This window comes from Hemiscyllium ocellatum, chromosome 12 (genome assembly GCF_020745735.1).
Source record: "Hemiscyllium ocellatum isolate sHemOce1 chromosome 12, sHemOce1.pat.X.cur, whole genome shotgun sequence".
In the NCBI taxonomy this organism is placed as follows: domain Eukaryota; kingdom Metazoa; phylum Chordata; class Chondrichthyes; order Orectolobiformes; family Hemiscylliidae; genus Hemiscyllium; species Hemiscyllium ocellatum.
The window spans coordinates 29,649,516-29,673,805 of NC_083412.1; the positions used below are offsets into that span (position 1 = coordinate 29,649,516).

Here is a 24,290-nt window from a genome sequence, read left to right on the forward strand (position 1 = left end):
CAGATTAACTCTCACAATCTGCCAGCAGGTTAGACCCACTGTGGCTGAGCAGATAATCTTCAGGAAATGAGTCAGAATGGGTTGGCCACAAGCAAGGGGCTTTTATATGAGGATCGAAGGAGCCACATTTGATTCACCTGGTTTTTAGTGGACCCCATAAGGACTTTATTTAGGCCACTTCCAGCAGAATATAAACTGGCACCTGTCATGCATGTTTCATCCATTCTTCCTTGAGTGGTATCGACATTGGTATCCTACAACAGAACCACCAACTTTCATATATAAACAACTACCCACCTCTTTCAAGCAAAGCATTTACCCATTTAAAGTCAAATCAGGCTAGAAAATAAGTGCTAATGCCCCAGTCTTTTAGTAGCCATTTGGCTATTTTGGCCAGTTGACCAAGCATCATCCAATTATTTTATATTGCTAAAAACACTGGAACTGTTTAAAAAGTTGGCAGCCTCGGTCAAAAGGTTTCATCACAAGCAGCAACCATCTAAGAAAAATGATGTAGATAATATGAGTAAGACAATCTTACCTTATGCTGTATAAAACAGTTCCATTTTTAAAAATGCGAAGCAGTTTGTTGTCCGTTGTCACTTCATGAAAGTTGGCGCCCTTTTCATTTGCAAAGAACAAATCAGGCTTCCAGATGGAATCCAGCATGGAAGGATCCAAGTCTAAGGAATCATCTGGGTACTCACTGTAGGCTAATCGTGGATCATTCCATGTCTGTCGCAGGAAAATATTCACTCTGTAGTCCTAAACAAACATGAAATTAATTTAAAATTATGTTCATTCATCAGGATTTTCGTTTCCACTTAAAAATGAAATATATGGAAATTCAAATTTAATTGAATGCAAAAGCTCTGTGCAATCTAGGTTCCACAACAATGCAATAATTATCTTTATTTTACACACCCTCTTTCTGGTTTTTTTGCAACACTGAACTTCTGAGTACATTTTTGAATTATTAAAGCTCAGTAAGTGTAGTATTTTAATTTAACTCAAAAAAAGGACAACTGCTGCATTGAAGGAACTATTTGCAACACTAAACTCAAATTGATTCATTTTATAATTTTGTGACTTCACTCCAATTCACAGCAACAGCATCATGAATCGTGAAAGTTTAATGCTCATGCTTTAATGCATTAGGTGCATCCTTGAAATGCCATGTAGAAAATAACCTGATTTTATACCAAATTTTAGGGGCCTTTCACTCAGTGTTTGCTTCTAATGTTATACTATTGATCTACTAAATGTTTGTATTTGAATTGTTTGCCAATTGAGAAGGAAAGACTCCGCTCTAACTTACAAGCTTAGACTGAAGGCCAAGTGAGGGAGTGGAGATCTCAGTCAAGTAATATATTTCTACAAATACACAGTAGTTTTGTTAATTGGAGGGGAACCAGATCTCTTTGATTTGCTAGTTTTATTTGACTCTCTTTTAGATTGACCCCTCCCTGTTTTCTGCAGCCATGTTGAGTGTGTAAATGCATGTACTCTTTGAAAATAGTGGCACCATCATTAGAAATAGGGTGGCACGGTGGCTCAGTGGTTAGCACTGTTGCCTAGCAGCACTAAGGACCCAGGTTCAATTCCAGCCTTGAGCGACCTTCTCCCCGTTCTGTGTAGGTTTCCTCCGGGTGCTCAGGTTTCCTCCCACAGTCCAAAGATGTGCAGGCCAGGTGAATTGGCCATGCTAAACTGCCCATAGTGATAGGTGCATGAGTAGGGGAATGGGTCTGGGTGGGTTACTCTTCGGAGGGTCGGTGTGACCTGTTGGGCCAATTGGCCTGTTTTCGCACTGTAGGGAATCTAATCTAATCATGCAGTTCAATGTTGTAATGCAGTGCAATATACAGCCATTCTTTTTCCTAACACTTGGTGTCTTGGCATTGAATTTCCATGTGTAACATGAACAAAATCTAGATTCACATTTATACCATGCAGGACTGTACAGTTTTGGTTCCAAATAGATTATATAAAACTCTTTAAAAATATTAATCAATTTCTAATGTGAGAATAATTCATAAAATAATGATGCCAATAAGGTGGTTCATAAGATTTGCTCAGAATAATAATGAGTGTAGTTCAAAAATTATTTGAATTGCATAGACATTTTGTGGTGTTTTGTTGTTAATATACTATAGGAATTAAATTACTCTTAAATATAGTTGTTAATGTATGGAAATTGATTAAACTATAATTGTAAAACATAACACATTTGTGGCTTTGCGCCAGTTCTTTGATCTCGTTGATAATTCATTTGTTATGATTTCACTTCTATTTGATAGCACAGTCTCAATGGAATTGGCTCTACTTTGGGACTACTGTGTTAACCAGTCTTCGAGTGAACAATATTAGACCATGACTTTTGTTCAGAGTTCAGGTAAATGGATCACATGACTCAAGTAAACACCTCGTGTAAAGTCCTTACAGAGGAAATGCTATCTTTTGATTAAAGACATCATGACTTGCTTGTCTTCATTTCAGGAGTTCTGCTCAACATTGTTAATAAAGAGACTATTTTTGCTCTGGTCCCTGCACAGAACCCTTAGGATGCAATAATTACAAATGGGTTAAACTGTTGAGCCCTCAAGCTTAACAAAACTATCAATATCAGCTTTTTAAAAACTCTGTTATATTTTCAAGCATTCATTTAAGCTATAAATGTTATACGTCATTGTACATTTGATTGTGCAGTGCTTAAGGGAGGAGAATATTGATGGCACTTATGTTTTTGTTAATTCATTTATATTATGTTGATTCAAGTTAAATGATTAGAACTGTTTTTAATTCTTTTTGTTTTTCGGTCTGAGGATGCCATGACCCATTTAAATAATTTTATGTAAACAATGAGTTTAAATACATTCCCTGACGTATAATCATCTTTATTGGACAACTTGTAATTTTCGATCCATCGTTCTAGTGCTCATGTATATTAAATGCAAATTGTACTCCCTATTATGTTCAACATAGCTTAAATCCCAATAAAACCCAAACTACTTTACTGAAATGATAATATCATGCAAATTTAGAGATGTTCTGCTGTTTTTTTGTATTCTAATTAGATTTGATTAGGTTGGATTATTCAAGACATGATAATTTTAAGGTTAATTAAATAGTTGGTTTTAGTCAAATTTGCAGTCTTATTGTATAATTCCATCTACACCACCAAAGCGCACACACATTTACTGCATAATACCATGCTAATAAAAATATGATTAATGCAGAGGTAGCCGACTGGTTACAGTACATAGGTTTGACTAAGATACTCGATTTACATTAAACAATATCTTTTATAATTTGTTTTCCCTGCCATTTTATATCCTCACACCTCTTTGCTCAAAATAGACCACTTCCAAAGAAATATCAATCCACAGGCAATGTTCAGCAATCTGGAGCCATTTATCACACCACAGTGCAGAAATTAAGCAAGTGAGCTATTTGAAACTTTCTTCTTAATTTATTAAAAAGCGGGCATTGCAGTGAGTCGGACTCTGAACTTCCATCTTCATACCACCAAACCACTTTAACAAACCTATAATAAAGATTGTTACTTTTCTTTTCTTTTTTAAAAAAGAGGCAAGTGTAGATTTGAAATCCCCTACATTTAGCTCCACTCATTTTAATAGCTTGCACAGGTTATAAAGTTGCTGAGTCCAATGCATTTATTTCCTCTCAAAACATGGATCAGCAGCTTAAGCTTTAACTTTTTCAGATCTAATTTGGGACAATATAACTGGCTTCATGGAAAGGCTGGTGCTCTTTGTGGTTCAGTGGTAGTTCACTACCTATGAGTTCAAATCCCCACTATTCCAGAGCTGTGTAATGATATCTCAAATTAGAAAATATCTACAACTGGCTTATGGAAATTGTTAAAAACTCACAGGCGCAACTAGGAGACTGAGGCACAAGTCTAAACACTGGGTTACATACATGACTTGAGAGTCAATAGTGCTTTAAGTGGCTTCCCAACAGAAAGTGATAAAACTTCCTAAATTGAAAGAAAAAGTATGAACTTAAAAGGTAAGTTAAATTAGATAGAGAGCAGTAAAGTTAAAGTGAGTAAAATGCATGTTCAAAAATGTAGATGAGAGTGGATAAATGACCGATTAGAAGACAGTTGAGGAAAAAAAGTGATTTTGCTTGAATTGTTTTGTATGTTTTGATAATCAATTCTTTGAATGACATTTAAGTACAACTGTAACATCCCTCCCCTCACCTCCTAATCTAGAATTTCCAGAAATTTAGGTTAAATATTTACACTGAAACAAATGAAAACTTTTGAATGAGTAAAGCAATATTGCTAGGGTTGAAAATGGCAATGTTACACTCAGAGATTTTTCAAGAATACAGTGGTCCATTGAAGTATGTGTGTACATATTTCATGTGTGTAAAACAAGTGTAATTGTAATCAAATCAGCATGCTTGATTTGCATATGCACTGCACATAGTTTATTCCCCGCTCTTTCATTTGAGCATATTTCTGTACACTGAGATTTTTCTTGAATTTTAGTTTGCTCTCACTTAACATATGTTATGTCTCTGGATTATTCCATGCAGCAACATCCACCTCCAACTCCTCCAACTGAGTTCAAATTCTAAAGTAGTAACAACCCCCGTTTATGTTTCACTAAACTGCTCAGAGTCAGAATTGATCCCTTAACTGACAATCAAAGCTGCCTGATCTGTCTTACCAGGTGTTCATTCAAGGTATTACACAGTGGTGATAGTCTAATTCGGGATTAGATGTGTTTAATACTGCGTGTCCCATCTGTTTCATGCTGGCTGTTAATGGACTGTTTTTACAGGCACATATGTGGCATGAATATATTTTAGAAAGTGGTCCAACTTCAAGTAAGAACAAACAAAAACAAAGACATCGAGCTATCACACAAAAGATTAGCAGCTCTCATGTATAAGCGAATAAATTATTGAATTTTGAGTTTGAGTATTATGCCAATTTTGAATTCAATCTTCTTTATAATTTGAACTGAATTATTCAACTCCAATACAATGATCTCAGTAACTCAGATCTTTCTTTTAATTTGTTCTCGCTGGCTATACTCATTCTGCAAAAATGGAGCTATGTCCCTTCTGAGACATGAATGAAGTTCAAGAAACAGAAACCGAAATCTCTCAAGTGTGTTGCCATTGTGGTGATGAGGAAACCTGGAATGTTGAAATGTGCTTGGCTGTTGCAGATAGAAGCTGAGAAGAGTTCTTGATAATTGATTTCAACGTCAAAATGTGATATGCAGAATGGGACAACGATGTACAGTCTTTCATTCCTTCATGTTTTTAATATATTATACTGTTATGTACAGTTCTTTGTGACTTGCTGGATAAAGAAATTAATTTAATCCTTTATTTGATGTGTAAAATTAGCAGACTGAGTGCTGCAGAAATCTCTCTTTACTTCTGGGACCTAGGTCTTGAGTCTAGCCCTGACTGATGTAACAACAGTATCATCTCTCAACTAACTAGAGGAGTCTACTTAAGCTACATTTAGACAGTCTCATCTTAATGCCCAGAGGGTATTAGACTACAGTATTAAATCCTCACACTTCAGCATTAATTGGATGAACTGACAAGCTCTCTCAGATAAGCAATGAAGAAAACCAATGTATGAGGTGAAAAATATATTTACAGCAGTAAACTTCTGGGGCTGGGATTAAGTTTACTAATGCGACAGAGCGCAGTCGGATTAATTCTGCATCTGCTAATGCTATATCTGATCTGGAACTGCTTGATGCTAACACTTGTGCGGAACAAGGGAAATATTTCCTTCTTCAGTGTTCAAACACGCGGAGTAAATCCAGCAAGTGCAGTACACAGAGCATTAAGCCAATAGGAAAGATGACTGTGAAATAAAAACCTTCAACTATTAATTCATAAATCTTTAACAGGCATATGTTCCAGATTCTCTAAAATGTGAACTTAAAGTAAATAGTTTTATAAAGTGGAAGTTATCAGTTGTAAATTGTAGTTGCAAAACTAATTAGCAGGAAAAGAATGAAATACTAATTATTTTATTCTTACATACCTCAATCATGATTGTCGTTGTATTCCTAACTTAGTTTGCAAAGTATGGAAAATGACAAAAGGTAAATGGTAAAATGAAAATATCTAATTAAATTCACCTGGGATCAATGTTTCACATAAATCTCTTCATCATACTAATCTAACAATGTGACTTTTGATTATGTGGCAGTGTCAGATATAACTTGCGATTATTAGCCATGTAAATGTAACTGTCTATTAATGACATAATGATGATAGACCAGTATTCTGAAAGACCTAATAGTTAATTACATCATGAGATTTGATGGTGCATTGTCAGCAATGTGAGACCTAGCAGCTAATGGTTATCCAGGATTTGGCTGGTAGTTAGTGGCAGTAGTGACATTTGATTGTCAATTATTGGCAGTGTGAAATCTGATGCTAGATAAGAACAGTGTGTGATTTCACTGTTTTATTTCATTTTGAGAGCTGAGCTGTTAATTATTGGGAATATATCCACACCTCCTATAGTGGTCTGTTAATTTACCCAGTACAGGAGTTTATAGATGCCTACTGGGAACTGATTTGTCGACTTAAGTGTGAGTAATCACTCCTTAAATAAAGATAAAGAGTTTATTGACCATATGCTGGGAGACCTGAGATTGCCTGAAATCAGTGAAGTTCTTAAATTGGTATGTACAGGGGGTTGAGCAATAAAGAAAATCACATCTTAACAGACAACTTTTTGATTTGTGAAATCTACGTAAAATAGCCAGCATACCTAATGCAGTGGCATCTTTGCTATTGACTTTTGAAGTAAAATAGTAAGCATTAAATGTCAAGTAGAAGCAATTGCCCATCATGTAATTAGTGGTAACTGAGATTTTTAATGTCTGTTAGTAACATTTCATAATTGATTAGAGAGCTGATTTGAAGTTATAGTTATTAACGATTTTGTGATTTTTGTGTTAGCTCATGACTGTTTTTGACTGTTAATGAAACGTACTGTGACCTTTAATTGACTTAATGATAATATGTCATTTAACTGTCAATGAGTGAAAAGTTTGAAGTCAGTGTCTTAGCAATATGAGCTTTGAACTTTTAGTGTTAACTGATATCCTAAGCCAGGGATTCCAAATATTCTTTCCACACTGGGACCCAGTTTCAAGGCTGGAAAATTCTTGTGACCATTCAGTGAGGCCTGTAAGAGTAATGTTCCCGATCTCATGACCCCAATAATTTGGCCCATGACCCTACTTGAGGTCCACAAATACTGTCCTAATCCTCGGAGTAACACAAATTCATCGTGACAGGGATTTACACACCTTGGTATGGGAATAAGGGGTCCAGTACAATTCTTGGGTTCTCTCCTGCAATACTGCCCCGAGACAGTTGGCACTAGGTTTACCTGCAGCTTGACACAGGATCCAAAAATGTACATCCCTGAATTACTAGCCCTTGATACTTTAATGGTGTGAGTTTGGGATTTGAGAACTAGATCAGGTAAATTTAGAAGAGATGTTTCCAATGACTGGGGAGTCCAGGACCACAGATAACAGTCTAAAGATACAGGGTAGGCAATTGGAACTGAAATAAGGAGAAATTTCTTTTCCCAGAGAGTGGTGAACCCATGGAACTCCCTGCCACACAAAACATTTTCAAGGAGTTAGATATAGTTCTAATGATTGAAAGGATCAAAGGGTATGGGAGAAGGTAGGAACAGGGAACTGAGTTGGATGTGATCATATTGAATGGTGGAGCACTTAAGACCTTTAAGTCTTAAATTTCTGGTTCATTGTCCTTTCATCCTTTCCTGCTGATTTCATCAACTGAATTAATTCTGCATTGATAGTTCTCCAGATCTTACATTCACACAAGCCATTGTCTGATTTAGGTGAAATTAGCCAAGTTCAAATGCTAAAATTATGTTCCCTTTCTCTAGTTTCCTCAGGGTCCCACTGTCAGAATGTAGAGTGTTCTTTGTCTTACTTTCAATTATGTACAAACCATTTAATCAGGTTCCCCCTAATCTCCTCACTTCCAATGGATATAATTCATGTTTACACAGGTAAGTCCTTTTAGTCTAGTAAGTGTCAGCAGATTTTCTACAAAACCAATATATTTCTCCTAGACTGGGTGGCCAAAACAGCTCTGGTAAGGGTTGCCTTTCTTCCCTGTGCCTGTTGTGATGAAGCACAGCATTACCGATTTAGATTATTCCTTGCACAGCGAGTGAGTTGTCAATGATAACTGGCCTGCACTTTCTCATTGAAATGACAGTGAAGCAATTAGTGTTCGACACCTTTACACTGTGAAGCTAACAGCAACTTTTAGTGTCTATTTGCAAATATATGCAGAAATCTAGAAATTGCTGACAGCCAGTTATCTTTCGAAATCACTGAACTGACAAGAACTTTGCCTTTTAAGCTGTAATATTGCTGTTAAAAAGTTCTGAAAATTTTGCGCCTTTTTAATGAGATACTGTTGCGTTGTAATGCCATGCTATTTCCTGATTACTGCAAAATGATCTCTCTATTGCTTAAAATATTGTGTAAATTTAAAGTTTTCCATTTCAAGAAAAATTCCAAAGTGTTTGGCTGAAATAATAACATCCTTTTAATAAGTTTATTTCTGCTATTTCAGCTTCTAGGCATTTGTGTGTTCCCTATTTATACTACTCGCTGCAACATTTAATTTTGAAAAAAGCATAGTTAATCAGCGAAACTTGCTTTCTAGTTTACACTATGAGAATGAATGTAATTGGTTGCTGACATTACTTAGTAACATCATGGTAGCTAAATGCCTGGAGATCTTTTAGACGCACTGTCGGATTTAAATTAAATTCGGGAGGAGTGGAAATCTTCAGCAGAGATCGTTAAGGGTTTAATTTTAATAGATTCAAAGTTCATCTATTTACAGAGTTAAAATTAGATCTTGGATCTTTTTGAGACCATCCTTTTGAGATTGGAGTTACATGCCAGATCCAACATTTGGGCTGATCTACCCAGAAATCAACTTGATCGGTTAATAATGCCAAGAGAACTGCCAGTTGGACTTGACTACAGCATTTTCTATTGCCTCTTGGGGATATTAATTGCTGAAAAGTGAATAGTTTTCCCAGAACATTGGCCTGGACTTTCCCCAAGCCATGCAGCCATTATTCCAGTATAGATGGGAATTGTGCATGGCCATCCTGTGGCCTATGCTGAAGGAATGGTCCAGGGAACTGAGTTTTCCACCAGGCAATTCCACTGTGTGGGGAATCCTCTATACGTCTCCATTTAAATCCGAGAATTCAGAGGGCTCAGACAAAATGAAGAAAGCCTGTCATACATAGACATTAATGTATTAAACAGTTAACCTAACTCCTGAATAACTACTCAATTGGCCTCATAATGACCTCACATATCCCCAATTACACCTCATCTCAGTCCACTCACAACCCAGTCCTCCCAACCTCATCCCCTTCCCCCAGACCTGACCCGATCCACAACTCAATCCCACCAACCTCCACCTGGCACCCTGTTTACCTCACAACATTACTTCGCAGATTTGGCATTCTACTCCTGGCACCCCACCTCTTATTCAACTGGCATCCTACTCCTACATGTGGCTTCCCACCCCTGGCATTCTAACCCCTCCTCAGTTGGAACAATGTTTTAGCACTCTATTACCTTATACATGTGGCACACTATTTATCTGGCAAATGTACCATTTACAAACTAAGTATCTTGTACCTGGATCACTACCCTGTCTCTAGCTGGTACTCTGCTTACATGGTACACTGCCATTCAACTCCCAGCACTGCACTAAATTAACATTCTACCCCGGTACCCATCTGGCAACCTACTCTCTCTGCATTCTAATATCACTGAGCCTATATACTTAACATTTGACAGTAGCAGTCAGAATGACTGTTCAGGCCTTCAGATTTCAGAATATGAAGAGCTTATGCCTGAAACGTCAATTCTCCTGCTCCTTGGATGCTGCCTGACCTGCTGCGCTTTTCCAGCACCACATTGTCGACCCATTGTTTAGCAGTCTAGTTGCAAATAGTGAACATTGTGAGTTAAAACTTTTCATCACTATATGTATTACTGTGGTTCCTTTGACTAACAGAATTATGAAAACTCTTAGGGACTACTGACAAGTATTAAATCCAACCTCTGAAACATGGACAAAGTTCATAAAAATTGCTGATACTTTTTCAGCTGCTAACAGAGGTTGAACACTGTATTCTACAACTCAAGGTTCACTATGATAATGAAGATTCTAAGTTCTTCAACAAATTCTTTCTGGCAGCATGCTATTAAAACTATTTGCATGAATTATTTGTCAACAAGTGCAAAATGAAAGGACAGTGAGCAATAACTCACTACTTTTGATTATTAATATTATCACTAAAATGCATTGTTTTTGTAAGTTCAACGCATCAACTGGACATTTTGACAACTCTTTGATGCCCTCAGACAGAAAAAAATCTTGATTATGTTTGTCAAAAGTCACAAATTTGGAGTCTCCTGGCCAGGGAATTTTCACTTGTATGTTCACCATCTTATGATATTCAAGCTGCCAGCCAATGTAATGGACCACAGCTGACAAACAGGGATGAGAAAACCCTAAATTTTACCCGAAAGATTATAAGAAGGAAAAGGCAAGGAAAATGAGTTATCATTCATGAATAATATGAACGTAATATTTCATAATAGCTGAATATTGACTTCCAACTTATTAAAAATCCAAGTGTGAATGTCGGGAAATGCAGATATTTCTGCAGGCATAGCTTTGAAACAGGGTAATATATTCAGTCATATATGAATAATTATGGAATCACTTTGGTAAGTTTTATTTGGATATGTGTTGTTATCCCTATCTTGTAAATAACAATGCACTTGATCTGATTTAACAATGAACAGAATAACAGAAACATTTTATTGAAACTCTGGCTTTCTACTCCTTTTAGTCATATTGAGTTGTGCTATCCAATAAATCACTTGAATTTACAAGAAAAGAACATGATATGTTAGCAATTCTAGACAGATGGTGCTATCAGTATGTTAGCAAAATCAAGGTCTACAATTTAGTATCATTGAGGCCATTAGATCCATTGTGCATGCACCAAAAAAGCTATTTAATAAGTTCTTTCCACTTGAGTTTTCTTCATTACCCTGCAATAATTTCCTTTTCGGCTTAAATTTACTTTCAGCAGAAAGCAAAAAACATTAATCTTATTTTAATGTCTGATCCCATAATATTGTTCATTTGGAAATATTTCAGTTTATTGTAACAGTGTGGCACTCATCACTGAAGGCAATTGCTAAATTTGTGTTTTCATAAAATCATAGAACGCATGGAAACAGGCCATTTGGCCCAACAGGTCCACCCTCCAAAGAGTAGCACACCCAGACTCATTCCACTACCCTATTACTCTACATTTCCCCGGACTAATGCAAGTAACCTACACATCCCTGAACACTATCGGCAATTTAGCACAGCCAATTCACCTAACCTGCACATCTTTGGACTGTGGGGGGGAAACTGGAGCAGCTGAAGGAGACCCACACAGGCATGGGGAGAATGTGCAAACTCCACTTAGACTGTTGCCCGAGGCTAGGCACTGTGCTGCCCTTTTTTAAAAACAAGTTTTAAAACCTTCCAACCTATTCTTTTTTCAGGATTGCTTTTTGAAATACTAAAGTAAACTACACAGAATGTCAGATAGACAGTTTGGTTTGCTGATGATAATTATTTTTGGAACAACTTATGAATTTCTGCTTATTAACCTGCCATTTATTATTATTGTTTCTTGCCTCAGTGCTTCCCAAATCAGTTATTCATCATAACTAAAAATAACCCATTTTCCATAAGATAAGGAATTAGAAGAGGCAGTCAGCACAGATTGGTAAACTATGGAACATGCTTGACTAATTTAATTAAATTTTTCAAGTGAGTGAATATGTGTGGAGCCAAAATGACACATAATGTTTTGTCATACTTGAGTATTTAGAAAGTGCTAGTATTTAGGAAGTACCACGTAAGAGATTTCTTGTAAATTTAAGGACATAAAACAAATAATATCAAAATATTTTATTTTTATGATAATAAGGGGAATGTGAAACTTTTACAAACATTACATTGGACAAGAGGAAACTTTAGATTTAACACAGAAGTGAAAATAGATGGGTCAATTTTACAGTTCAATGTCACCAAGTATGAAGTAGTCCAGTTTGAGAAAAATGACAGAGAATTGAAATGGTAAAATTGTTGTTGGAGTGAAAGGTTAGTGAGACTAAAGGATGCAGATAAGCAAACTCTTAAAAGTAAGAGTGAAAGGGAAAACAACCATTCATGGTCAAATATGATTCTGGATCTATGCATGTGTGCAACTAAGGTAAGAAGTACCTTTACAGGACATTGGTTAGACTACAGTTTCAATTCTCTGTGCAACCTTGGTTTTCCATTGTAGAAACATAGAATAGTATAGCACAATGTGATCACTTGGTCTACTGTGCTCATGTTTATTCTTTGAGAGAGCAATGCAATTATTGCTACTCCTCAGTTCTGTCTCCATAGCCCTGTATTTCCTTTGCAAGGATTTATCCAATTTTCTTTTGAAAATGACTATCCAATCTGCCACCACTATCCTTTAAGGCAGTGCATCCCAGAACTCACTGCATTTAAAAATATCATAATGGCTCTAGTTTTTTTGCCTATTACTTGTGTCCCCTAGTTACCAAACTTTTTGCCACTGGATTGTTTTCTGTACTGATCACATTAAAACTCTTTTTAATGTTAAGCACCTCCAACAGCATCTCTGAACCTTTCAGTTTTGAGGAGGGCATTCACACTATTTTCAATCTCTCCCTAGAACGTAAGGAGCTTACTTCTAATACAAATCCTATATTACTGAGGAACGCTATTCAGATCATGGATGGAGTGACCCTCAACCCTGTCTTTATCCTGGAAATCAAGCTGAAGCTACATAGCAGACCACTAGAAGCTGTTTCCCAGTGCACCCCAACTGAAACATGGAACATTTGCACCACTTCAAGGCTTAAAACTAAATGCAACAGCTCTTAACTCCTCATGTTCTGGAAGTGCACTGACAAAGAAAGTTCCTCTGTACCAATTTCTAGAATTCCTCCCTCCCTTTTCCCATTACTCAGTTACTACTATCCCAACCTCCACCCCCGGCACCTTCCCCTGCAACCCCAACCTCCACCCCCGGCACCTTCCCCTGCAACCCCAACCTCCACCCCCGGCACCTTCCCCTGCAACCCCAACCTCCACCCCCGACACCTTCCCCTGCAACCCCAACCTCCACCCCCGGCACCTTCCCCTGCAACCCCAACCTCCACCCCCGGCACCTTCCCCTGCAACCCCAACCTCCACCCCCGGCACCTTCCCCTGCAACCGCAGGAAATGTAAACCCAACCTCCACCCCCGGCACCTTCCCCTGCAACCGCAGGAAATGTAAATTTAACCTACTACTATCCCAGTTCATATTGTGAAGGTGCTGGTGTTGGACTGGGGCAGACAAAGTTAGAAGTCACATGACACCAGGTTCTAGTCCAACAGGTTTATTTGAAAACATTAGCTTTTGGTGCTCTGCTCCTTCTTCAGGTGCTAGTGAATTGAGCCAGATGGACTACACCCCAGAGTTCAAAGGAAGATAGCTGAAGAGATAGTACAGGTGTTAGTGATGATCTTTCAGGAATTGCTAGAATGAGGGAGGGTCCCAGAGGTCAAGAAAATCGCTAACATGACAACCCTGTTTGAAAAGGGAGTAAGGCAAAAGACAGAAAATTACAGAATGATCATCCTAACCTCAGTCATGGATAAGATCCTGGAATCTGTTGTGAAGGATGAGATTTCGGAATACTAGGAATTGTATGGTAAAATAGGGCAAAGTCAGCATAGTTTTATCAAGGGAAGGTCATACCTGACAAATCTGCTAGAATTCTTTGAGGAAATAATGAGCAGGTTAGACCAAGGAGAGCCAGTGGATGTTATCTACATGGACTTCAAGAAGCCCTTTGACAAGGTGTCGCATAGGAGGCCACTGAGTAAGATAAAGGCCCATTGTGTTAGAGGCAAAGTGCTAGCATGGATAGAAGCATGGCTGTCTGGCAGAAAGAGGAGATAAAAGGGTGGTGACTGGTGATAAGTGGTGTTCCGCAAGGCTCAATGTTTGAGACCACAACTTTTTATTTTATATATTAGCGATCTCGATGAAGGAACTGAGGCCTTGCTGGCTAAGTTTGCAAATGATACAAAGATAGGTAGATGGATAGGTAGCATTGAGGAGGCAGGGAGGCTGCAGAAGGTTTTGGACAGGTTGTGAGAGTGGGCAAAGAAGTGGCAGATCAAGTATAACATTGGAAAGTGTGAGGTCAGTCATTTTGGTAGGAAGAATAGAGGCATGTTTTCCAAATGGGGAAATGGCGGCAAATTGGTGGTATGGTGGCTCAGTGGTTAGCACCGCTGCCTCACGGCGCCAGGGACCCAGGTTCGATTCCAGCTTTGGGCGGCTGTCTGTGTGGAGTTTGCACATTCTCCCCGTGTCTGCGTGGGTTTCCTCTGGGTGCTCCAGTTTCCTCCCACAATCCAAAGATGTGTGGGTCAGGTGAATTAGCCATGCTTAATTGTCCATAGTGTTTGGTTCATTAGACAGCGGGAAATGGGTCTGGGTGGGTTACTCTTCGGAGGGTTGGTGTGAAGTTGTTGGGCTGAAGGGCCTGTTTCCACACTGTAGGGAATCTAATCTTAAAATCCGTAAGTCTGAAGTGCAAAGAGACTTGGGACTTGTAGCCAGGGTTCTGTCAAATAAACCTGCAGATTGAGTCAGTAGTTAGGAAGGCAAATGCAATGATGACATTTATTTTGAGAGGAGTTGATTATAAAAACAGGGATGTACTTCTGAGGCTCTGTTCAGACCACATTTGGAGTATTGTGTGCAGTTTTGGGCCCCATATCTTAGGAAGGATGTACTGGCTCTGGAGCGTGTTCAGTGGAGGTTCACAAGAATGGTCCCAGGAATGAAAAACTTAACATATGAGGAACTTTTGAGGACCTTAGGCCTATACTCAATGGAGTTTAGAAGGATGAGGGGGATCTAATTGAAATATACAGAATACTGAATAGCCTGGACAGAGTAGATGTCGGGAAGATGTTTCCATTGGTAGGAGAGACTAAGATCCGAGGGCACAGTCTTAGAGTAAAGAGAAAATCTTTTAGAATAGAGATAAAGAGAAGTCTCTTCATCCAGAGAGTGGTGAATGAATGGAATTCATTGCCACAGAAGGCTGTGTAGGCCAGGTCATTGCTTATATTTAAGACGGAAATAAACAGGTTCTTGAGTATCAAGGGGATCAAGGGTTACAGGCAGAAAGAAGGAGAATGGGGTTGAGAAACTTATCAGTCATGATTGAATGGAAAGCAGATTCGATGGGCTGAATGGCTTAATTTCTGCTCCGATGTCTTACGGTCTTATGGACCTCTGGCTTTACCCCAGTTCTTATTGTGAGAGTTGAAGTTCCCCATTTTACTCCCCTGTAATTCTTACATCTTTCTACAGTTTATCTGCAAATTGGTTCCTCAGTCTCCTTCCCAGTCTGTGATCTACAGTATACACACTGTAGTGTTATAACTCCTTAGACTTAGACTTAGACTTAGACTTACAGTGTGGAAACAGGCCCTTCGGCCCAACAAGTCCACACCGACCCGCCGAAGCGCAACCCACCCATACCCTTACATTTACCCCTTACCTAACACTACGGGCAATTTAGCATGGCACATCTTTGTGACTGTGGGAGGAAACCGGAGCACCCGGAGGAAACCCACGCAGACACGGGGAGAAAGTGCAAACTCCACACAGTCAGTCGCCTGAGTCGGGAATTGAACCCGGGTCTCTGGTGCTGTGAGGCAGCAGTGCTAACCACTGTGCCACCGTGCCGCCCCTATTACTATTTGTTCTAAAACCAATAGAGTCTGTCTTTGATCAGTAGCCCTTTCCAAAACCACATACTTTCATCAATAAACTTTCCTCTTTTTCCTCCTTATCCTTCCTGAATAGCCATAATAAAAGCAGCCAAAACAATGGAGAGTGGACCCGTGTGAATTCAATAGGACAATATCAGAGTTGAAAGAATATATTATCATCAAATTAGCCTAAGGCAAAAACAAGAGCAATCATTAAGGTGGTGGAAGGCATTGAATAGAAATGTTCAAAGATAATTTATGTTCATTGATGGATCAGGGATAAAGAGATTAAAGAGGTGGATTTTACTGGGGGAGAGGATACGATCTTAAGGGGGAGTGCTGCCCCTGATGGGCAGGAAGGACCCTTGCAAAAGTGGTACCTTCACTTTCTTTTCAGCAGCAACCCACACAGTCAAAGCGACTAGGCAGGACAAAAAATTGCATTGGAGACAGATTGAGGCCCTTAAGTGGCAATAAATTGCCATTTAATGGTCTCAAAGGGCGGGAAGGCTGCCTGATGCCTTACCTCTCCTCTGTAATATGGCGAACAAAGTGAGTGTGACTGAGAAGGTGTCAAGCTGGCCACTCACTTTATTTGATGAGCCACTGCACTCCAACACCTTCAAATATAGCAGTAGGTGGCTGTGACATTCCACCATAAACTCAGGGGCTCATTTCCAATGAATAATGGCAGAAGGTTGAAAAAGTACTTTCACGCAAAGATCTACCAGAGGGCCAAGTGTCTATTGAAGATGTCAGTGACAATGTCCAAAAAAGAAAGATGAACATTTGAAAAAAGAAAATTTTAAATGGAAAAAAAATAGGATTATTGTAGATATTGGAATCAGGGCGAATATGGACATGATGAACTGAATGGCCTCCTTCATCCCATGACTATAGTTTAAATTTAATTAAGTTTGTAAAATCAGTTCTTGATTTTAAGGGCTTTAGTCTCCTGCTTTGCTGTCTGTGATATGGCCCATAGATTACTCTGCTTGCTGCCTTACTGCATCTGTATGGCTGGAGGTTGCGCTGATTTACTGGGAAATGTAAGCTGCAATCAGGAAAGGGAGAGGTCCACACCACAGACGTCACCAGGTCTTTGCGGGCAGCCTTCTTTGAGACCAATGGCAAGCACCATTTCTTCACTGCTGACTTCGGGCTGTGCCATTCTTACATTAAGGTTTCATTGAATTGCCAAAAATGTGCCTCACTCCAGTTGTGGGGGCTGGAGACACAGTTCACATTCTACGCTTTTACACCTCAGAACTGCAATTGTGGTGCCCTAATCTCAGTAGGATCCTGATTTATATTTTTAAGCAGAAAACCAATGGACATTGAGCTCATTTCAGGACACAAACATGTATTAATTAGACTGCATGGAATCAACCAGAGATAAAATTGTCAAACCATTCACCCATTGTGGTCTGTGCTAAATGAACTATCCAACTAACCTCCTCCCCCATAGCTCTGAATTTCTTGTTCCTTTCAAGCAGTCATCAAAATTCTTCATGAACGCTACGACGAAATCTGCTGCTACCACACTTTCTGGAACTATTTACCAGACCTTAACAACTCACTGTGTTTGTAAAATTAAACCTCTTCATTTCCCTTCAGCTCTTTAACCTCTGGTCCTCTGTTTAGTAGAAACAGATTGTCCTGGTTCAAGACCCCTGTCATGACACTGGTATGGAATATTGACACAGCCTGGCTGCCTCTGATGGGACTGGTGTACGCCATTTGAGTCACATGACTGCCTCTCATCATCAGAAGCAACCTACTGTCTAAAGAGGCGCAATGATTAAAGTCACCAAACAGCATGTTCACCATTAATGAGGTAAAAATGACAGCTTGTAAACATCCCATTTATTTAATGCCCTTTTTTTATTTAATTAAAAATGAGTGGATGAATATTTTCTTTCATTTCTTTTATTAGACATGTTTTGAAACAAATGTGTTGGCTATGTAATGAGACTGGATTTCTCAATTTCACCATTCTGCAATAATGCACTGTCACTGCTGGAAAGACCATTGAGAAAAGACTCCATTTTAAAAAAAATGACATGCAGCAAGTAAAAGCATCATGAAAAAATAACTTCAACCTAATTAGTTTTTTGACTGCGTTCAAGTTTAATCATGCAGCTTCTGTGCATGAGACTTTCAATGAATGAATTGTTCAAGAGTTATCAAAAGCAGCTAGTACACAATAAAAATGCATCTGGTATACAGCCAGCATCCGTGCACGGACATTGAGAGCCATCTTGTAACTTAAATGTCACAGCAGAGTTTCCCAGGTACCACATTATCCGTCATCATTTTTAGAAATGAGCTCTGCCACAATATTAAAAGACAAATGTTTATAATTGATTTTGGCCTGACAGTGAAGGAATGTTCAGAGTATTCTAGGAGTTTAAAATAACCCAGCTATTATCTTCAACCATTGTGCAAATCTATAATTGCCAACCATCCATGTTTTATCAGCATTTCTGTGGTACTATCTGCTTCTCAGCATTTTCTAGAAGATTGACTGTTTTTAATCCCCAGCAGTATTCTGGGCCTCATCATCCTAAAAGCCCAGAGTAAGTAGTACAAATATGGTTAATAGCTTGTGAGCAGTCACATTAAACCGGACAGCACGCCAACTGTTAGGTCAAGTGTTCTGAGTTAACTGTCCCTCATCACTGCTAACAGACATCAGCATGTGATTTAAACATGCTGCACTTCCTCACAACAGTCTTCTGACCATAAAGCATGGAATCCCTACAGTGCATATAGAGGCCATTCAGCCCACTGAATCTGTACCAACTCTCCAAAGACCTCCCACAAGCCCATGTTTACAATGGCTTATCCACATATCCCTAGACATTACAGGGCAATTTAGCATTGCCAATCCACCGAACCTACACATTTTTGGACTCTGGGATGAAACTGGAGCACTTAGAAGAAATCCTCACAGACATGGGGAGAGCATGCAAACTCCATACAGATAGTTGCCTGAGGGTGGAATTGAAACCAGGTCCCTGGTACTGTGAGGCAGTAATGCTAGCCACTGAGCTACTGTGCCACCCCAAATGGTATCAGGGGCTTGCATACATTTTCATTTTCCTCAGTAGCTTAATTGAAACAGAAGTAGATAAGTGGCATCTGTTGATTGTGACAGCTTTAGACCATGTTTAGAGCTCCTCAGTTCAAAGTTAGTAAATACACGATATCTGATATTTAACAATTTATGTACTACGTTTCCAGTTGTTGTACTGCTTCTACAAATTATTACAGCAGAATTCACAATAGGGCCTTGACTTAGTACCTTAAATGTGCTTAATACTAGGGAATTTTTTGTTAACTATTAAAAGATAAAAATTCTACATGTTGCATGAAGTTGGGAGCTGAACATGGCATAGAGCGAACACTTAAGGAATGTTCTTTTTGTATTGTGTGCAATTTTTGCAAGATCTTTGGTGAAGAACTAAGTCCAGAGTAGGATGCGAGCACTTCAGCGGTGCAATTGTCTGGATGGTGATAAGTATGGGGGAAGGGAGTATGATCTGTGTGCAAGGTGTAATAAAGCTGTTGTCCAGTGTGGTTTATTGGCAGTGAATATCTGCCATTTGGCTGGCTCCATCCGCTGTTAGGATCAAGTTGGACTCTGGGGTCTCAAAAAAGAGTTATGTTTGAGGGAAACAAAGGGGGTGATGGGGATTTGCTGCAGAGTGATGAGGGCTGAGGAATCAAGTTGTGGAGACACCATAATTTGGCTGTGTCATTGTTGGGATTAATTGTCATAGCTTTGGGGCTTTTCATCAACTTTTTTCAAATTTTTACCTTAGATTGTGTGCAAATGACTTTCAGAGTTAAGTTGCAGTTTGCTGTGCTGCAGTTCAAGGTGAATTAAGCCTTTTCAAGGCAGCCAATAAATGCAAATTCAATTTTGCACACACTAACAACATCAAGGTCTATGGAGATCCCTCAGGCTAGCTGCATGGCCTTCTTCATCAATATGATTGCAATGGCTACACAGCTAGCAACCCATCAATACAACCTGCCCTAGTGAATCCAGCCGGGTAGGTTTGCAAACAGGTCCAGCACTGAGTAAATACTGTACTCTCCTTGCAATTCCAGGCTGCTTGTGGTGGGAGCAGATTGTCGTTCGCAAACAATGACTTGACGATTAACACTTCAAATGAAGAGTGGCTCAGCACAGTCAGAATCTTGAACTTAAAAAGTGAAGGGATCTGAGAACATCCCCTCAGAGTTAGATTTCAACTTAACCAGTGGAAGATGGCAGCACTGGTTGAGATGTGGAAATCTGGTGCACAGGATTCTCTCCATCGTGTCGGGAGTGTGTGTGTGTGTGTGTGTGTGTGTGTGTGTGTGTGTGTGTGTGTATATATATAGTCTCCCATCGGCTCCTAGGATGAATGACAGGCTTTGGAACAGGCAATAGGTCGGGGGCTGCGAGGTAAGTGATATCTATGCCTCATGCCTTTTGGGAATGTGTGCACAGAATGTGAGCAATCTCAGTGCAGGTATTACTCTGGTGGAGGGGGTACAGAAGGGGCAAGTAGGGGAGGGACTGAGATGGGAGTCAATCAGTGCTGGGATGGAGTTGATCCTTGGGGGAGTAAGATGGGGCACAGGGATTGTAACGGGCCCAAGTATACATTTGGCATATCACCCATTGATGCATGCAACAGCTTGACTAAATCTCTAAAATAACAATTTCACAGCCCTGACAGATAGTATCTATCCACTTTCTTGGAGTAGGATGTTGGATCCGAAAGATATTCCATTCTATTGTATTCTAATGTTCACTCACCCATCTCCTTGCCTCAGCTAAAATGGGGACTCAAGGTAGCTGGATGGGTATTTTAATATTTAAAAACCCCAAACTTGTTTATTGTTTGCAGTTAAAATTCTTTATTTTGTGACTTTGAATTAAGAGTCAGCTAAGCATGAATCCTTCATGTTGAGTGATCATTCTACAACTTGAAACAGGTCCCACTCTGAAATGAGCCACCTCTCACATCAATACCTTTTTATGAAAAACAGTCTTCGCTGTGCAGGTCAGGTTTTGCCCAAAGGCAGTTCTATAACTTACAATAGATTTAAAATTATGTTTTAAGAACTTTCTGGAAAGCCAACTATTTAAATACTAACTTAAACTGCGTCCAGTGCAACCCCACAACAGTGTGAAACTAACTCCTCCGTTTCCTCAACTGCTATTGAACTAAATTTCCTGATGTTATACATTCTGCATTGCTGTGAGGCTGAGGCTGCTTTGAAGTGTTTCACACGGTGCAGCTGCTCTGCAAGATTTGGGAATTATCCGCTAATATTGTTGATATCCTCATCTGATTCCTTAGTCAGTGGGCGAATGTTATTAATGAAAGCGAGCATTTCTTTTTAAGCCGATCCATGGTGCCGAAAACAAAAATAACTTGTTCTATCAGCAAGTTTGAAATTGTTCAATTTATACATAGTCCTCAGTGATAAAAAAAAAGTAACTTCCTTCTGCACATCTAAGTAATTATTTCACACATTTCGTGGTCGAGGAAATTTGACAAAATTATGGAATGTTCCTTTGTGTATTGCCATTAGGTATGTGTTAGTCCATTTACTTTAGAATAAATGGAACAAAGTTGCTCAAAAGTGGCACAGTGAATGAAACATGAGCTTGTTAACCATTTGTACAAAAAAGCCCCCTGCTGATCGGAAATGCAATTATTATTAACTAAATGTTTCTTTATCCAGGTAGTAATTTTTTTAAATCTTAGGATACAGGCATCACTGAGGAGGCTGACATTTATTGACAATTCCTTGTTGCTCTTAGGCAATGGTGAAACTATCTTCTAAACAGTTGCAGTATATAAAAGTCAAGAAGCATATTACAGCAACAGTCTGTTCCCCATCTAGCATCTAATCTCAGGATTTGTACTTGCATTCCATGAAGATTAACATACGGCTGCTTAATGTGTTGCCATGGAATCCCCTGGCCTGTTATTTTAAGGGAGGCGTTAATCTATTTAAAATAAATCTCCTCCATTAAAATATTGCACAAAGGAATTTAATTAACAAAATTATACTGTGTCGGGATTATTATGCACACAAGTTAAGTGCTCATACATTAATCTTCACAAAGCATAGGAAATACATGTACCTTTACAATAATCGCCCTGAATTTCCCAAAATTGTTCAACAAAACAATAGCATAGGTCCAACAAGCTAATTTTCTGCGCGATACGTCAAGGGAAGTCAGGCATAAATAATGTATGTCTATTTCTATTCAATGCCAAGTTTCTTCAATCCCTTACAGAATCTGCAAGATCATACAAATCCCTTTGTCTCTCATTAATGCAGCTTCAATTCCACTCTGCAAAAGACTAGCTCGTGTGACATTCCTATATCAATGCCAGTTCTCAAATGAGGTCTCTGCTGAAATTCAGAGTGACTTTTAAAATTTCTTCTCACTGAAACTAGTGCTATCTTTTCTGTACCTGTAAGGGTGGCCTCACAACATCAGAATGAGGTACACTGAAAATTGAATATGCGTTTTCTTTAATTATTTTTGTGGGACGTGGATGTCAGTGACAAGTCCAGCATTTGTTGCCCATCTCTAATTAACCTTGAACTGAGTGGTTTTTTAAAAATTCTCTCATGAGATGCCAGCATTCATGGCTGGGCCAGCATTTATTGCACATGGTTAATCGCCCAAAGCGCATTTCAGAGCCATACACATTGCCATGGATCTAGAGACACATGTAGGGCTGACTGGGTGAGGATGTCAGATTTCCTTCCCTGAAGGATATTCATGAACCAAATGGGTTTTTGCAACAATTGACAATAGTAGCATGGTTTCCGTTAGGGTAGTTTGCTTTTCCTCTTCCAGATTGCTCAGCCATTTCAGAGATGAATTGAAACTCAACCCCATTGCTCTGCGTCTACAGTCACAGCTAAGGCTGCCACCTTGAAAAGTCTGCTGCCACCACCTCCCAGTAGTGCAGAAACTTTGCTACCGCTAGCCCCAAATGCTGAGGGGAGACTCCAGTCACCATGGAGACCCATGTCCGCCACCACCTCTGACCGCTAGGAGAAGCTGCCAGTCTACAGAAGGCCCACTCTGGCTTCCACACCGACTTCACTGACCAATCCGCCTCTAACGGCTCCAACGAAAAGGTAAAGCAAAAGGCTAAATAAAAAGAGCGGAAATAAAAAGAGAGAAGAAAGAAAGAAAGAAAGAAAGAAGGCACGCAGGAATGGATGAGCACTGGGCAAGAGCCCATATGCAGTCCCACTACTGTGCCCCAAAGGAGCATGGCTTCAGCTCGGGACCTGGCATTGGTGGCAACGTGGGCCCAGTGGTGAGGAGATGGCATCTAAAGAGTGGCAACTCCCATGTTAGTGGGTCTGGCGCAGGTGATGGAGGAGGGGTGGCAGGGTAGGTGTCAGTATCATTGGTGAGCTGACTCAGGGCTCTCTTTCAATTAAATCGTTTATCTTTTTTATTCTTAACCTATTCTCACTTAGTTTTATCTTTTATCCTTTTCATTCTTAAACTATTCTCTATTAGTTATATCTTGTATCCTTTTAATTCTTAAACTATTCAAAATGCTGCCGGATTGTGTTAAAGTTTTTCACTGTATTTTGCCGTATTATTCACAATAAAATACAAGTGGCAATAAATAAATCATTCAAATAGGGCAAGTTAGGTAAACATGGGTGATTTCCTTCTCTAAAGGACATCAGAGATTTTATCAGAATCAATGATAGTTTCATGACACTAGTCATAGAGATGTAGAGCACAGAAACAAACCCTTTGGTCCAACTTGTCCATGCCAACCAGATATCCTATATAAATCTAATCCCATTTGCCAGCATTTGGCCCATACCCCTGTAAGTCCTTCCTATTCATATACCCATCCAGATGCCTTTTGAATGTTGTAACCGTACCAGCTTCCACACACACACGCCCCTTAGGTCCCTTTTTATCTTTCCCCTCTCACTTTAAACCTATGCCCTCTGATTCTGGACTCCCCCACCCAGGGAAAAGACCTTGTCTATTTACCATATCCATGCCCCTCATGATTTTATAAACCTCTATCAGCCTCCAATGCTCCAGGAAAAATAGCCCCAGTATTGTGACTAGCTTTATATTTCAGATTTGAATTTAAATGTTAACAGTTGTTTTTGAGGGAAATACATGACCCACATTCCATAAATGAATTTAAAAGAAAGTACACACATATCTTAGAATATAAGAGTGGACTTCTGGATCATTAATGTTGTCATATGACCATTAT

At 39.2% G+C, this 24,290-nt stretch overlaps 1 protein-coding gene across 1 annotated transcript in view; it reads right to left on the reverse strand.

Moving 5' to 3' along the window:
* glra2 (glycine receptor, alpha 2) overlaps positions 1-24,290 on the reverse strand; it is a 195,874-nt gene that overhangs the window by 105,957 nt on the left and 65,627 nt on the right. Inside the window, exon 4 of the mRNA XM_060832961.1 lies at positions 542-765. Coding sequence (XP_060688944.1) covers positions 542-765 — 224 coding nt within the window. The remainder of the gene's footprint in view (positions 1-541; positions 766-24,290) is intronic.